The sequence below is a fragment of the Dama dama genome, chromosome 4, assembly GCF_033118175.1.
Source record: "Dama dama isolate Ldn47 chromosome 4, ASM3311817v1, whole genome shotgun sequence".
Lineage (NCBI taxonomy): Eukaryota > Metazoa > Chordata > Mammalia > Artiodactyla > Cervidae > Dama > Dama dama.
This window is the reverse complement of record NC_083684.1, coordinates 51,227,269-51,244,987: the sequence shown is the minus strand read 5'-3', so window position 1 is coordinate 51,244,987 and position 17,719 is coordinate 51,227,269. Positions and strand designations below refer to the sequence as shown.

General features: G+C 47.7%; 1 protein-coding gene across 1 annotated transcript; it reads left to right on the top strand.

The window, feature by feature from the left end:
• Positions 1 to 1,037: 1,037 nt before the first annotated feature.
• Positions 1,038 to 17,059, top strand: PRODH2 (proline dehydrogenase 2). Its single transcript, XM_061140543.1, has 10 exons — positions 1,038 to 1,211; positions 1,290 to 1,486; positions 1,578 to 1,716; positions 1,797 to 1,883; positions 9,591 to 9,671; positions 9,757 to 9,912; positions 10,014 to 10,180; positions 14,102 to 14,212; positions 14,584 to 14,669; positions 16,872 to 17,059. Exons 1-10 carry the CDS (start codon positions 1,038 to 1,040, stop codon positions 17,057 to 17,059), a joined length of 1,386 nt encoding a protein of 461 aa, XP_060996526.1.
• The last annotated feature ends 660 nt before the right edge of the window (positions 17,060 to 17,719 follow it).

Here is a 17,719-nt window from a genome sequence, read left to right as displayed (position 1 = left end):
CCCAAGTGCTGCAACTAAGACCCGACACAGCCAAATAAATACTAGGCAAACTTCCCCACGTCCATCTTGATAGTGGGTGGGAGGGAAAATAGAATATAGTTTAAAACCCTTACAATATGAACAAATGTGAATAATTATCAGGTTATGAAAAAAGGGCACAGAAGCCCCCATGGGGTCTCTGGTTACAACTCCTCTGATCCCTTTCTGATTTTGGTGATAATGATTTCCTTGCTTGTCTTTTCTTTATAGTTTTACCACCCATGTATGTACCCATCCCCCCACACACTAGACTGCCGTTTCATTATCCCTGCTTTCAAGTGTATTGACTAGAATAAGACAGCATGTCCTGTTTGGCGTCTGGTTTCTTTCACACAACATGTGTGTGAGATTCATCCGTGTGGTTGTATGCATCAGTAGTTTATTCTTTTTTCATTGCTGTATAGTAAGCCTGTCATATGAATCTGCCACAGTGTGTTTCTCCATTCTCGAGCTGATGGAAATTTGGGTAGCTTCCATTTAGGGCTATTGAAAAAATACTGTTGTGAACATTTCTTCCTGTACATGTTTCCTGATGTCCATGTTCAAGTTCTCTAGGATATATACTTAATATAGAACAGATAGATTAAAGATTATGTGTATTTGCAAACTACACTCTCTCCCACTTTAAGATGAAGCAATTGCAACGAGAGATGTTTAATAACTTTCCCAAGATCACAAAGCCACCCTGCTTGGCTCCCAGAGCACTCTGACTTAATACCCATTGGCATATGATGGGTGCCTAATAATTGTGAGCTGTTATGCTGAGGGTCATTGAGGTTTTGAGGGGGGCTTTCCTTTCCTGTCCCCGTTATTCTGAACTATGTCCCTATAAGTTAATAATTAACTGCCCCTCAAGGAGTCTGTGATCCTAAAGATTTGCCTTTCCCTGGCTACTGTCTGGTTAATCAGTCACTGTCCCTGGCCGAGCAAGGGGCACTGGGTAGACCAGCTGCCTCCAAAGCCCCCTGACCCAGTGTGCAAGTGGTGAAGGGTTCCTGATGCTCCGGACCTGTCGTATGCTCTGCTCCCAAGCTGGCCCCTCCCCGGGGGGCTGGCAGCCCCTCAGCTTTGATGGAGGGGCCTTCCACCTCAAGGGCACGGGAGAACTGACCCGGGCTTTGCTGGTGCTACGGCTGTGTGCCTGGCCGCCTCTGGTCACCCACGGCCTGGCGGTGAGCAGCGATCCCGGGGGGACTAACCTAGGAAGTTCCCGGGGCCTGGTTCTGAGCCCCTGCTCCCTGTCACCCCAGCTCCAAGCCTGGTCTCGGCGACTCCTGGGCTCCCGGCTCTCGGGTGCGCTTCTCCGAGCATCCATCTACGGGCAGTTTGTGGCTGGTGAGACTGCCGAGGAGGTGAGGGGCTGTGTCCTACAGCTCCAGACCCTAGGCCTGCGGCCTCTGCTGGCAGTGCCCATCGAGGAGGAGCCAGACTCGGCTGTCAAGATGGGGTGAGTAGAGGGGCCTGGGCCCAGGGAGGCCGGGAGGCTGGCGGGAAGGGGGCAAGTGGGCTCTTGGCCCTGATGCCCGCTGGCTGGGCAGCGAGGCCTGGTATGAAGGAAACCTCAGCGCGATGCTGCGATGCGTGGACCTGTCACGAGGCCTCCTGGAGACACCTGACCCGATGGGAAACGCCCTCATGCAGCTGAAGATGACGGCGCTGATGAGCACTCGGCTCTGTGTAAGGGCCGGCCGGGTGGGAGGGGAGGGGCGGTTGCCCACCAGGTCCCCCTCACCGCCCCACCCCCCGTCCCATTCCAGAAGGAGCTCGCCTCATGGGTCCGAAGGCCAGGGGAGTCTTTGGAGCTGAGCCCTGAGAGGCTGGCAGAAGCCATGGACTCTGGACAGGTAAGGACCACAGGTTGGGGGAGACTGAATGGTTGGTGGGGAGTGCAAAGGCAGCAGACACCTGGCAGCGGAATGTTCTAAATATTTAACTATCTCTACTTTCCAGGCTTAGAACTATCAGAATAAATGGGGTTACTGCCCTGGGGCATGGCTGGAGAGTAACCGGAATATGGGTCACCTCGGGATTCTAGGCTAGGGGCCTGGGAGCTGGGGGCTCTCATAGGATCAATGAAGACAGTAGCTCTTTACCAATAAAAAAGTAACCAATATTTTTTCAATCAATTCAGCTATGCTAGTGTGTGCTAACTAGCTAGGAGCTATGATTAGACCAGTGGGGTTTTGGTTCATTCATTCACTCATTCATTATTTCATTTAAATTCTTTATTTCACTATCTTATTTCTACCTTCCCCGCCATCAGTAATCACTTCACCTTGTATAATATACATCTTTTTGTTATCATGATGTGGTTTTGCCAAATATATGCTATTTGGGGGCATATTTTTCCAACATTACAAAAATTTTCATACAGAAAAATCAAAAGAACTTTATGGTGAACACCTGCCGTTGTTAATATTTAACTATCGTTGCTTTTAAATCATATCCATTCCTTTATCCATCCACCCACCCATCTTATTTTCTGATACATTTCAAAGTAATTTGCAGACATCAGCATGCTTCTCCCCCAAATGCTTCAGAATGCATATCACCAACTAGAGCTCAGAAGTCATTTCTTTTCAGGAAAAATTTATATACAGTGAGATGCATACATTGTAAATGTACCTTTTGATGAGCTTTGACAAACACACACTGGAGCTACTATAATCCCTATCAACGTACAGAACATTTCCAACCCTGCAGAAAGTTCCTTTGTGCCCTTCTCCATCAATCTGGGGGTTGGGTATAGTTTTAAATATCTACAAGTAACATTCATCATTATGCTGAAAAAGACTCTGATACTGGGAAAGATGGAGAGCAGGAGGAGAAGGAGACGGCTGAGGATGAGGTGGTTAGACAGCATCACCAACTCAATGAACATGAGTTTGAGGAAACTCCTAGAGATAGTGAAGGACAGAGAAGCCTGGCACACCACAGTCTATGGGGTCATAAAGAGTCAGACAGGACTTTGCAGCTAAACAACATTATCTTATCTATTGCATTCTGTTGCTTATGTTTTTCCACTGAGCACTCTGATTTTTAGCTCCCTCCAAGCATCTCTGTGTACATCTAACCCATTTTTTAAAATTACTTATTTCTTTTTGGCTGTCCTGGGTCTTCATTGCTGCGCTTGGACATTCTCTAGTTGGGGAGAGTGGGGGACACTCTAATTGTGGTGCGTGGGATTCCTCACTGCAGTGGCTTCTCTTGGTGCGGAGCACAGGTTCTAGGGCCCGGGCTTCAGTAGCTGTGGTGCACCGGCTTAGTTGCTTCGAGTCATGTGGAGTCTTCCCAGACCAGGAATCAAACCCACATCCACTGCATTGGCAGGTGGATTCTTAACCCCTAAACCACAAGGGAAGTCCTAATCCACTGTTTCTAATTTGGGCTTCTGGCCACCTGGTTTACCTCTCCTGGGATGGGCACCCAGGTGGCCTCTGAGTCTCCATCACCACCAAATAACACTGCCTGGGACCTGCTGATGTTTGTTTTTTAATTTGTAATTTTTTTAATGCATCACAGAACACATAGAGCAGTGCCTAAAGTATCAGCTTTAGAGTGCAACAAGCTTCACCCCTTCCTCAGCATTTCACGCGTACGTGGCAATGGCAGTAATTTCTTCCCAGGGCAGTCTTCAGGACTAAAACCCTTGCCAGGAGGGACCTTCACCATAACAGAGGGGCCCTCCTTCTGTGTCACTCACTTCCCTTGTCTTCCCCAACACCATCAGACCTGGTGTTCCTCCTTTTCCACCTCTCCCGGCTCATCCTCAGTCTTCGTGAAGTTTACTCTGCCTGACACTCAAATATAGAGGTTCCCCAGGGCGAGGCCCAGGCTTGCTCCTCACTCCCCTCGAAAGGGCCTTCTCACCCACCCCTCCAGCCTCAGCTTCCCCGCTTTGCGCTAATGATGCCCACCTTTCTGTCTCCAGGCCCAGCCTTTCCCCTGATCTTCCCCTGCACCAAACCTCCCCCTGGGTGTCCCCCAGACTTCTCACACCCACTGGGTCCCACACTGGCCTGTGTCTCCCTAAAGCTGTCCCTTCTTCCTGTCCCCATGTCAGAGCCACCCTGCCGCCCCCACCCCAGATCCCAGCTCCCACCCATCCGTGGTCTTCACAGTCACCGGTTCCACAGCACGATTTACGACTGTCCTGTTCACAGCCATGTCCCAGGCTCTAGCACCTAGACAGGATGTGATAAACATGTCAAATGGGTGAATAAATAAATGAAGCAAGTGAGTTTGGAACAACATATTAACAGTGGAGAACCTACCGACCACTCACAACGTGTCGCGCGCTGTCCTAACAGCTTCACCTATATTTGAGGGAAGCGTTTCCTCTCTGCCTGTGGGTGGGTGTACAGGGTGATGGCTAAGTACTCAGGCTCTGGAGAAGCTGAGGTTTAAATCCTAGGTCAGGCTGTGTGACTTTAGACGAGTAACTTCACATCTCCGTGCCTTCACCTCTGCGTCCCCTCTGTAAAATGGGGGTGACAGTAGTAGCCACCTCAGATGGTGGTGAAGGGTAAATGAGGGCTGGGTCGGCCCCCTGTGAGGGTGGCGGCTCCACCAGCTGCTCATAACCCAGAACTCCCCTGGACGATGCCCCACGGGGAGAGACGATTCCCTGACTGGGGAGAAGAACAGGGCAGGTAGGTGCCCCTCACTCCTCCCTTCTGGAGAGAGTCTTCTTCCCCAGGATGGGGTCCATATCCATCCTGTCGGCCATGAGTGTGTGTGTGTGCTAAGTCGCTTCAGTCGTGTCCAACTCTTTCTGACCCCACGGACTGTAGCCCTCCAAGCTCCTCTATCCATGGGATTCTCCAGGCAAGAATATTGGAGTGGGTTGTCATGCCCTCCTCCAGGGGATCTTCCCAACGCAGGGGTTGAACCCATATCTCTTGTATCTCCTGCCTTGGCAGGTAGGTTCTTTACCACTAGCGCCGCCTGGGAAGGAGTCCTGTTGGCCATAACAGAGCCCTGAATTCCACCTGTTCCTCTTGTTTAACCTCCCCATTTCTCTGAACCCAACTGGATTCCCTGAGTCAGCAGCAGCTCACATTCACTGTGGAATCCCCATAAGAAGACCGAGAACTGTGTGCGTCAGTCAGTCGTGGCCAACTCGTTGTGACCCCATGGACTTTAGCCCGCCAGGCTCCTCTGTCCATGGGATTCTCCAGGCAAGAATTACTGGAGTGGTTTGCCATTCCCTTCTCCAGGGGAATCTTCCTGACCCAGGGATTGAACCCAGGTCTCCAGCATTGCCAGCAGATTCTTTACCGTCTGAGCCACCAAGGAAGATCCCTGTTACAAATGTGTAAAAATTCCTTAAATGTCTGTTGAACCTGTACCATGTTCCAAGTGCTGTGCTAGGGGTGGAGACTGTTGTTGTTCAGTCACTATATCATGTCTGATTCTTTGTGACCCCATGTACTGCAGCATGACAGGTTTCCTTGTCCTTCACCATCTCCCAGAGCTTGCTCAAACTCATGTCCATTGAGGGGTGGGGATGCTGACCAAGATAAACAAAATATATGTCCTTGAGACACTTACTTGCAAGAGACAATCGTTCAAATCAAAGGCAAAGAGAAAAACAAATCATATATTAACACATATATGTGGAATCTAGAAAAAACGGTACAGATGAACCTACTGCAAAGCAGAAATAGAGACAAAGATATAGAAAACAAATGTATGGATACCAAGGGTGGGGGGCAGGATGAACTGGGAGATTGGGATTGACATATATCAGTTCAGTTCAGTTCAGTCGCTCAGTTGTGTCTGACTCTTTGCGACTCCGTGGACTGCAGCATGCCAGGCTTCCTTGTCCTTCACCATCTCCCAGAGCTTGCTCAAACTCATGTCCGTTGAGGGGTGAGGATGCTGACCAAGATAAATATACATCCTTTGAGGCACTGACTTGCAAGAGACAATCATTCAAGTCAAAGCCAAAGAGAAAAACAAATCATATATTAACGCATATATGTGGAATCTAGAAAAATGGTACATATGAACCTACTGCAAAGCAGAAATAGAGACAAAGATAATAGAAAACAAACATATGGATACCAAGGGTGGGGGGTAGGATGAACTGGGAGATTGGGATTGACATATATCAGTTCAGTTCAGTCGCTCGGTTGTGTCTGACTCTTTGCGACCCCGTGGACTGCAGCACGCCAGGCTTCCCTGTCCATCACCAACTCCCAGAGCTTACTCAAACTCATGTCCATAGAGTCGATGATGCCATCCAACCATCTCATCCTCTATCATCCCCTTCTCCTCCTGCCTTCAATCTTTCCCAGCATCAGGGTCTTTTCAAATGAGTTAGTTCTTTGTATCAGGTGGCCAAAGTATCAGAGTTTCAGCTTCAGCATCAGTCCTTCCAATGAATATTCAGGACTGATTTTCTTTAGAATGGACTGGATGGGTCTCCTTGCAGTCCAAGAGACTCTCAAGGGTCTTCTTCAACACCACAGTTCAAAAGCATCCATTCTTCAGCACTCAGCTTTCTTTATAGTCCAACTCTCAAATCCATACGTGACTACTGGAAAAACCACAGCTTTGACTAGATGGACCTTTGTTAGCAAATAATGTCTCTGCTTTTTAATATGCTATCTAAGTTGGTCATAACTTTTCTTCCAAGGAGCCAGTGTCTTTTAATTTCATGGCTGCAGTCACCATCTGCAGTGATTTTGGGGCCCAAGAAAATAAAGTCTGTCACTGTTTCCATTGTTTCCCCATCTATTTGCTATGAAGTGATGGGACTGGATGCCATGATCTTAGTTTTCTGAATGTTGAGTTTTAAGCCAACTTTTTCACTCTCCTCTTTCACTTTCATCAAGAGGCTCTTTAGTTCTTCTTTGCTTTCTGCCATAAGGGTGGTGTCATCTGCATATCTGAGGTTATTGATATTTCTTCTGGCAATCATATACAGTATTATATATAGTAATGCAGATAACTAATGAGAACCTACTGTATAGCACAGAGAACTCTACTCAATGCTTTCTGGTGACCTACATGGGAAGGAAATCCAACAAAGGACAATATGTGTATGTATGGCTGATTCACTTAGATGTATAGCAGAAATTAACACATCATTGTAAAGCAACTATGTGTGCTGTGCTGTGCTCAGTCTTGCCTGACTCTTTTGAGACCCCATGGACTGCAGCTCACCAGGTTTCTCTGTCCACTGGAGTGAGCTGCCATTTCCTCCTCCAGAGGAGCTTCCCAACCCAGGGACTGAACCTGTGTCTCCAAGTCTCTTGCAGGTGGATTTGGCAGGTGGATTGGCAGGTGGATTCTTTACCACTGAGCCAATGGGGAAGCCCAAAAAACCAACAGTAAAAGCAAAAAAAAAAGTCCAATAAAAAGTTAAGACAAAAAACCAAAGCTGAGTGCAGACTTGCTCGGCTGCCGGTCATGTGATGGGGAGGGGGCGCAAGTGCACCCAGCCAGGAAATTCGTTCTTTTTAAAGGTTAGGTTACCCTCTGGGTCTCAGTTTCCTTATTTGTAAATTGGAAGTTATGTTTACTTAATTGTTTTAGGGAATCACAGTAATTAATGCAGATAAAGTAGGTACATTCGAAATTGGGTTCCAAGAGTTTTCCTGTATTAGTAAACCGCCTTTTCACTTGAGCTCTTCTGAAAGGTTCCTGATTATTAGAAGTGATCTTGGATTCAGACATGGAGGGTAGTGCAGAGACAGACACAGAAAAACACTGCTGTCTCTTCACTCTATTCATAAATGTGTGAAAAATGTTTAATTATTTTTAAAAAAACCTCAAAGCGGATATGTAACAAGTATAAATAAGCATTGTAGAATGAGATGGTTGGATGGCATCACCAACTCAATGGACATGAGTTTGGGCACAATCTGAGAGAGAGTGAAGGACAAGTAAGCCTGGTGTGCTGCAGTCCATGGGGTTGCAAAGAGTCAGACATGACTTAGCAACTGAATAACAAGGACTTCTCCGGTGGTCCAGTGGCTAAGACTCCATACTCCTAATGCAGGGGGCTCAGATCTGATCCCTGTCAGGAAACTAGATCCCAAATCTCACAACTAAGAATTCGAATGCTGCAACTAAAAGATCCTGCATGCTGCAACTAAGACCCTGCACAGCCAGATAAATAAATAAATTTTAAAAAACAAGCATTGTAGGGAAAAATAAGGCTGAGGAAGGGGAAGGGAAAGCCCCAGCTAGGGAGTTGCAAAATCAAACCAGAGAAAATAAAGACCCTGTTGAGAGGTTGGAGTGGGGTAGATGGACATCTTGGGGAACAGTGTTCCAGGTGGAAGGAACAGCCAGAGCAAAGGCTCTGAGGTGGGAAGGTACCTGGCATGTTCAAAGAGTAGCTGGGAAGCAGTGAGTGAGGCAAAGAGTGGGAGGAGGTAGAATAAAGGTCAGACCAGGGGAGCCTTGTGAGTTGCAATGAGGCATCCTGAAAAACTAACACAAGGTAACACTCATGACTCTTATTAGGAGCTGGCTACTGTTCCTAGATGCTAATTCTAAGTCACTTCACTTTCCCAGCTTTGGTTTTCTCACTGGAAAATGGAGCTTGGAATAACATCTGCCTACTAGGATCATCGTGAAGATTAAATACATAAGATGGCATTTGAAGCCACCTATTATTATAACAGTAATAACATGTATTGAGTGCTGAGGGCTTCCCAGGTGGTACACTGGTAAAGAATCTGCCTACCAAAGCAGGAGGTGCAAGAGACATGGGTTTGATCCCTGGATCAGGAAGATCCCCTGGAGTAGGAAATGGCAACCCGCCCCAGTATTCTTGCCTGGGAAATCCCATGGACAGAAAAGCCTGGCGGGCTATGGTCCATGGGGTCTCAAACAGTCAAACACGACTGAGCACACACAAAACAACAAAAACACTGAGCACTTATCATATGCTGGCCCTGTCCTGTCCTGTTTATGGCCAGGCACTTCTCACATATTAACCCATTTTTATCCACACAGCAACTGAATGAGGTAGATACTATAATCATCCCCATTTTACGAGAACATTGAGGCCCAGAGAGGTTACATGACTTGTTTAAGGCCACACAGTGAATGGTGGAGCCAAAACTCAAATTCAAATTCTGGGCTCTCAACCCATGTGTGTGTGTGTGTGTGTGTGTGTGTGTGTGTGTGTGTGTGCGCGCGCGTGCGTGCTAAGTTGCTTCAGTCATGTCCGACTCTGTGTGAGCCCACGGGACTGTAACTGGCCAGGCTCCTCTGTCCATGGGATTTCCCAGGCAAGAATACTGGAGTGGGTTGCCGTCCCCTCCTCCAGGGGATCTTCCTGGCCCAGGGATAGAACCGGCGTCTCTTACCTGCATTGGCAGGCAAGTTCTTTACCACTAGCACCACCTGGGAAGCCCGTCCATTCATGTATTATACCTCAATATATAGTATCTATATGACACAGCTACTTTCCAGATTTCTAGTAATTTCTAAATTTTTTTTCCCTGCCTGCTGGTGGGTGAGAGGAGGCTTGGGCTCTGGAAGGGTCCAGAAGGCCTGAGTCACCTTGCCTCCCCACTGCCCCCCAGGACCTCCGGGTCTCCTGCCTCAACACCGAGCAAACACGACATCTCCAGGCCTCTCTGAGTCGCTTGCAGCGGGTGGTACAGGTAACAGCTTCTGCCGAGGACTACCTCCACTGCATCTGCTTGCTGGTCACCCCCGGGGCCCGACTGCAGTCCCTCTCACCCTCAGCACGCCCGGGCACAGCGCGTGAGGCTCCTGGTGGATGCCGAGTACACCTCCCTGAACCCAGCACTCTCTCTGCTGGTGGCTGCCCTGGCCACGCGCTGGAACAGCTCCAGGGAAGGCGGGCCCTGGGTGTGGAACACTTACCAGGCCTATCTGAAGGTGTGTGGTGCACTCCGGGGATGGGGGATGTGGTCGGGGACAAGGGGCTGCAGGTCAGGGTCCCAGCGCCTTGATCTGAAGCTGCCCATGTGCTCCACCAGGACACCTATGAGCGGCTGAGGCGGGATGCTGAGGCCGCAGACAGGGCTGGCCTGGCCTTTGGAGTGAAGTTGGTACGAGGGGCGTATCTGGACAAGGAGAGAGAGATGGCCCGGCTCCAGGGAACCGAAGATCCCACTCAGCCTGACTATGAGGCTACCAGTCAGAGGTGGGACAGGGGCAGGCCGGCCTCTGAGATGAATAATTGTTGCTGTGGTTGTTCAGTAGCTAAGTTGTGTCTGACTCTGTGACCCCATGGACTGCAGCATGCCAGGCTTCCCTGTCCTTCACTATCTCCCGGAGTTTGCTCAAATTCATGTCCGTTGAGTCAGTGATGCTATCTAGCCATCTCATCCTCTGCCGGCCTCCAGAGGAATAGCATTAGCATCCAACCTTTGATTAGAGCTCATTCCCCACAGTGTCCAGCAACCTATATGCATCTACAGGTCACTCTCTCTCCCTGACCAGGAGACTGTCACTTCCCACCTGAACAGCAGCCTGCTCCCTCCCCAACCTGTCGCCAGCGGGGAGCCTGTTAATACCTGTGTCAAATCTCCCTCCTCAGTTCAAATCCTCCCATAGCTCCCAGCACACCCTTGATAAACCCCAGATCCTCGCAGTGGCCTGCAGTCCTGTCCCCTCACTCACTTCACTCCAGCCACACTGGCCTCCTTGATGACCCCAGGGACTTTGCACTTCTTGTTCCCAGTGCCCAGAACCTTCTCCCTCCAGATGGCCATATGGCAGGGCTCAGTCACTCACCTTTTTGGGTCTTTACTTGTTGGGACTTTCTCGGGGGACCTTCTTGCCCTTCCTACCCAAAACTGAAACACACCACACCTTCTCTTCTTGGATTTATTTTTCTCCCAGCACTTATTGGCAGCAGAGCTTTGGCATTCAGTCGCTCATTGTCTTTCTCTCCCATGAGAGTGGGGGCCCACGAGGGCAGAGGTTTCTAACTTATTCACTGCTGAGTCCTCAGTGCTTAATACTGCTCCTGCGCCATGGGAGGTGCTCGGTACAGGTCTGGTGAATGAATGAGTAAACAACCCCAAGCAGTAGATACTATTGCTCTCTCTGTATTTCACAGAGGATGGAACTGAGGCACAAAGAGGTGACATCTCTCACCCAAGGTTGCAGAGCTAGTGAGTGGTAGTGCCAAGATTTGAGCCTTGGCAGACTGGCTTCCCTGGTGGTGGTAGCAGTAAAGAACCCTCCTGCCAATGCCAGAGATGCAGGTTCGATCCCTGGGTCATGAAGATCCCCTGGAGGAGGACATGGCAACCCACTCCACTATTCTTGCCTGGAGAATCCCATAGACAAAGAAGCCTGGCAGGCTGCAGTCCCTCGAGTCACAGAGTTGGACACGACTGAAGTGACTTAGCACTTGCAGACTGACTCTAGAAACCTCATTCTGATACACCTCTAATCACAGGCAAGATATGGCTGAGCTCCTGGGGCCACCATCTCATGACCCTGAGAAGAAAAGATTTATTCTTTCAATACACACTTGCTGATCACTTGTTTTAGATCGGGACCTGTGTTGGATTCTGGTTGCAGTAGCAATCCAGTTGGACCCCAGGCCCTGTTCTCATGGAGTTTTCAAAGCCTGATTCCATTTCCCAGTGGACAAGGAGGGGTCTGTAGAGCCACAGGGGCTTACCAAGACCCCACAGAAAGTGGTCAAGCCATGAAGGCTAAGCTTGCATCCAAAGCCCATGAAGCCTCCTAGGCACATTTGTGTCCTATGGGCTTAATCATTTGGAATCTTGATTTTTTTTTTTTACTGAGATATAATTCACATACCATACAATTTGATATTTTAAACTACAATTCAGTAGCTTTTAGTATATTCATCAAATTGTGCAGCCATCACCACCAATTTCAGAACATTTTCATCATCTCAAAAAGAAACTCCGGGACTTCCCAGGTGGTCCAGTGGTTAAGACTGAGGATCCACTGCAGGGGAAAATGGACTCGATCCCTGGTCTGGGGACTAAGGTCCCATATCCCTCAGCAAAACAAACAAACAGACAGACAGACACACAAACATGGCACAGACCAAAAAAAACCCCACATATCCATTAGCTGTTTTTGTTCAGTAGCCAAGTTGTGTCCGACTCTTCGAGACACCATGGACTGCAGCTCGCCAGGCTTCCCTGTCCCTCACCATCTCCAAGAGTTTGCCCAAGTTCATGACTATTGAATCAGTGATGCCATCCAACCATCTCATCCTCTGTCACCCTCTTATCCTTCTGTCTTCAATCTTTCCCAGAGTCAGGGTCTTTTCCAGTGAGTCAGCTGTTTGCAAAGTACTGGAGTTTCAGCTTCAGCATCAGTCCTTCCAAAGAGTATTCAGGGTTGATTTACTTTAGGATTGACTGGTTTGATCTCCTTGCTTTCCAAGGGACTCTCAAGAGTCATCTCTAGCCCCACAGTTCGAAAGCATCATTTCTTTGGCACTCAGCCTTCTTTATAGTCCAGCTCTCACATCTGTACAAGACTACTGGAAAGACCATATCCTTGACTATATAGATTTTGGCGGCAAAGTGATGTCTTTGCCTTTTTAACACACTGTCTAGGGTTGTCATAGCTTTCCTGCCAAGAAGCAATCATCTTCTAATTTCATGGCTGCAATCACCATGCAGTGATTTTGGAGCCCAAGAAGAGAAAATCTGTCACTGCTTCCACCTTTCACCTTCTATTTGCTAATTTGCTAATACAAACGTCCATTAGCAGTCACTCATAATTCCCATACCCTTAGGCCCTGGAAGCCACTAATCTACTTTTCGTTACTATGGATTTGTCTCTTCTGGACATTTCATATTAGTGGAGTCACATAATACGTGACCTTCTGTACCTGGCTTCTTTCACTCAGCATAATGTTTTCAAGGTTCAACCATGTCCTAGCGTGTGTCAGTGCTTCCTTGTTATGGTTGAATAATATTCCATTGTATGGAGAGACCACATTTGATTTATCCATTCATCAATTGATGGCTATTTGGATTGTTGACACTTTTTGTCAGTTGTGGACAGTGCTGCTGTGAACATTCATGTACATATTTTTTTGGTAAATGTACATTTTAAATTCTCTTAAAAGTCCAACTCTCTAGGACTGGAATTTCTGGGTCCTATGGTCACTCCTGGCATCCCAGTCCAATACGCTTGCTTGGAAAATTCCATGGATGGAGGAGCCTGGTGGGTTACAGTCCGTGGGGTTGCAAAGAGTCGGACACGACTGAGCGACTTCACTCCACTTCACTACGGTCACTCCATGTTTAACTTTTTGAAGAACTGCCAGATGGTTTCCCAAAGTGGCTGCAGCCATTTAGACTCATACTAGCACAATGGGAGAATTTCAGTTTCTCCACATCTTCTTCAGCACAGTCCCATTAACATTTTAATACAAATTTTAAATAAATAATACATTCACATGATTCAAAAATCAAAATGGGGACTTACCTGGTGGTCCAGAGATTAGGACTCCATGCTTCTACTTTGAGGGGAGTGGGTTTGATCCCCAGTTGAAGATCTAAGATCTCACATGCCACTCTCTGCACGGCCCAAAAAAAAAAAAAAAAAAAAAATCAAAATGACACAAAAATGAACAGGCTGACAGAGCTCACTTCCACCCACATCCCCATCCAATCATAGGGGGGGTCCCTGCCCCCACAGGGGCCCTCCACTATCCTCCGGATGTTCATTTAGCCAGTCCCCCACTTATAGACATTTGGGGTGTTGCTAACCCTGCTCTGTAGACATTGCTGAAGTGAATGTTCGTGGGTAAATGTCATCTCCTGTGACATGGCCCTTTGCTGTGAGACTGCCATTGTGCCAAAGACTTTAGGTCTACCCTCATCTCACTCCATCCTCACAACAATGCTAACAGGTGAACGTGTGTTGTTAAAGAGAAGAAAAAGGCTCAGAAAGAAGATGTCCCTCATGGCTGAGGCAGGTGGGATGTAGGTACTTCCTGACTTCAGGGTCCTTGCCCTTAGGCACCCTGCCCCTCAAGGACATAAATCTCCAGTCTCTGGGGCCTGACCCTAACTCACCAGGTGCCATAAGCTGACTCTTCATCTCCCTTCAGTTACAGCCGCTGTCTGGAGCTGATGCTGACCCAAGTGTCCCATCGTGGCCCCATGTGCCACCTAATGGTGGCTTCCCACAATGAGGACTCTGCTCGCCAGGCAACCAAGCGGTATGAAGTAGGGGAATGGAAATAAGTGCCCAAAGGGTGGTTGACAAGGGGAAGGACTGTGTGGGCCAGTAGGTTCAAAGGGGGTCTGGGGAGAATATTCAAAATATTCAACCCCTGCTACACCTGTAGGCTCCAGCTGAACAAGGAACTGCCCCTTATTTGCTGGGGAATAGGGAAGTCCAAACATTTCAAGAAAGGAGCTGAGACTCACTGGGGAGCTTTCAGGGGTCCCAGGGCCATGGTTATTTATCAGTGAGTTTGGAAATACTTCAATATTTGAATAACTAGAAGAGCCATATGAGTGTGCCGTGGCTAACTTTCAGCTCTGGATCCAGCCACTGTCTGGATTGATGATGTGACCTTTTTTGTAGCATGTGGGAGCTGGGCATTCCTCCAGATGGGCCAGTCTGCTTTGGACAACTTCTGGGGATGTGTGACCATGTCTCCTTGGCACTGGGTATGTAAGTGATCCGTCCCTCCCAGCCCCTACTCCCACCTCCCACCTAACCTGCCCCAGCCTCATTCCCTCCCAAACAGATCCCTTCTCCCATTCCCAGACGATGCCTGGCCAGGCTCCCATCAACAGCCTGCAGCCAGCCCAGTGGCGGGCCCTTCCAGAGAGGTCTGTCCCATATCTGAAGGCCTCGCGGGCCTGTCTCTGCGTCTGTGCTCTGTTGTTTCTGTCTTGATCTTGGTATCTTGGTTCTTGATCTTGGTATCTTGTTTCCCGTCTGCTTTGTTATCTTTACTGTATTGTTCCCCAGGGCCCGAGACCAGAAGATTTATGTTTTCTTCTGCCAGGAGCTAAGGGGTACAAAATCACTGTACCCTAACTTCACAGCTTGAGGTTTCTAGAGATATTCCAAGGATCCACACTGGGGCTGCAAATATTTTAGGAGACTAATCCACGGTAACGGGCTTTCTGGGTGGCTCAGCAGTAAAGAATCTGCCTGCAATGCAGGAGATGCAGGAGACGCAGGTTCGGTCCCTGGGTCAGGAAGATCCCCTGGAGGAGGGTATGGCGACTCACTCCAGTATTCTTGCCTGGAGAATCTCATGAACAGAGGAGCCTTGTGAGCTAACAGTCCATAGCCTGTAGGCAAAGTCTGACAATGACTGAAGTGAATGAGCGCACAGACACGCCACCCATGGCCACAACCTCTCACAGATGGATTTGTTTTCTTCCTTGCTCTGTTTATGGTCAAGGCCAACTTTCCTTATGAGAGAGTTGACTTATTGTTAACTCTTACTCTGAGGGTCTAGATTTTGAGGTTCACACTTAATCTGGGGAAGCTCTTCTTTGTAACTCTTAATCCTGGTCACGCTTTAGGCCTCCATTTCTGTACCCCCTTAACTTTGAAGTCATTAGACAGAAACTCAGTTTTGACCTCAGGAAAGAAATGCTTCTTGTGTAATCCTTCTGTTCTGGGTTCTCTCTCTCTTTTTTTAATTTTTAAATTTATTTTTGGCTGTGCTAAGTCTTCATTGCTCCGTGGTCTTTTCTCTAGCTGTGGTGAGCAGGGGCTTACTCTCTAGTTGCAGTGCATGGGCTTCTCATTGCAGTTTCTCTTGTTGCAGAACATGGGCTCTAGGCATTGGGGCTTCAGTAGTTGCGGCATGTGGGGTCAGTATTTGTGGCACGTGGGCTTAGTTGTCCAGTGGCATGTGGGATCTTCCCAGACCAGGGATTGAACCCCTGTCTCCTGCACTGGCAGGCAGATTCTCTACCACTTAGCCACAAAAGAAGCCCCTCATTTTCTCTTAATTCTTGAATTAGTAAATTCCTTATTCTCTTTGCTTCCCTAATAGCTCAGTTGGTAAAGAATTCACCCACAATGCAGGAGACCACGGTTGGATTCCTGGGTCGGGAAGATTCCCCTGGAGAAGGGATATGCTACTCACTCCAGTATTCCTGGGCTTCTCTTGTGGCTCAGCTAGTAAAGAATCCACCTGCAATTTGGGAGACCTGGGTTCGATCCCTGGGTGGGGAAGATCCCCTGGAGAAGGGAAAGGCTACCTACTCCAGTATTCTGGCCTGGAGAATTCCATGGACTGTATAGTCCATGGGATTGCAAAGAGTTGGACACGACCGAGCAGGTTGTGTCCTGCTCGGACACACTTTCACTTTATTCTCTTTGCAGCATTTTCATAACTTTGACAATTTTTTATTTTATTTTTTTCCCAATTATTTTTATTAGTTGGAGGCTAATTACTTTACAATATTATAGTGGTTTTTGCCATACATTGATATGAATCAGCCATGGATTTACATGTGTTCCCCATCCTGAACCCTTCTCCCACCTCCCTCCCCATCCCATCCCTCTGGGTCATCCCAGTGCACCAGCCCCGAGCACTTGTCTCATGCATCCAACCTGGACTGGCAATCTGTTTCACACTTGATAATATACATGTTTTGATGCTGTTCTCTCAGATCATCACACCCTCGCCCTCTTCCAGAGAGTCCAAAAGTCTGTTCTATACATCAATAATTTTTTATTTTAATGTTTACTCCAGGAGTTTTAGTTTTTTCAGCAGGAAATTTTGGTCCAACTCACCTAATCTGTCATGCTCTCAGAAATGGAAGTCTCTGTTCCAGATGGAGCCTAGGGGAGCCTCTCACCAAACTTGAGCCCACACCCTGCCAATACTCTCCCTCCAGGGCAGGCTGGCTATGCTGTGTACAAGTCCATCCCCTATGGCTCCCTGGAGGAGGTGATCCCTTACCTGATCCGGAGGGCCCAGGAGAACCGAAGTGTACTACGGGGTGCCCGCAGGGAACAGGAGCTGCTCAACCAAGAACTTCGGCGGAGGCTGCTGGGGCGGGGCCTGAGGGTATCCCCCCGTTAGCACCCCCAGCAGTCATGTGGTCAATAAAGTTCTTTTTTTTTTTTTTTTTGTGAGACAGGAACTTTTTTTTTTTATTAAAGTATAGTTAATTTACAAGGTTGTGTTAATTTTTACTCTATAGCAAAGTAATTCTGTTACATATACACACGCATATCTACATACACCTTTTCATATTCTTCTCCATTATAGGCTATGAATACAGTTCCCTGTGCTATACAGTCAGACTTTGTTATTTATCCATTCTGTGTATAAAAGCTTACATTTGCTAACCCCAACTTCTCACTCCACCCCTCCCCCAGCCCCCTCCACCTGGGCAATCACCAGTTTGGTTTCTCTGGCATGATTCTGTTTCATAGATAGGTTCATTTGGGTCATGTTTTAGTTTCCATGTACAAGTGACATCATATGGTATTTGTCTCTTTCTGACTTAGTTCACTTAGTATGAATATCTCTAACCCCATCCATATTGCTGCAAATGGTATTATTTCATTCTTTTTATGGCTGGGTAATATTCCATTGTATATATATACCATATCTTCTTTATCCATTCACTTCTCTATGGATATTTCATGTCTTGACTACTGTGAATAATGTTGTTATGAATATAGAAGTGCCTGTATCTTTTTTTTTTTAATTTTATTTTTTTTTTAGTTAATTTAT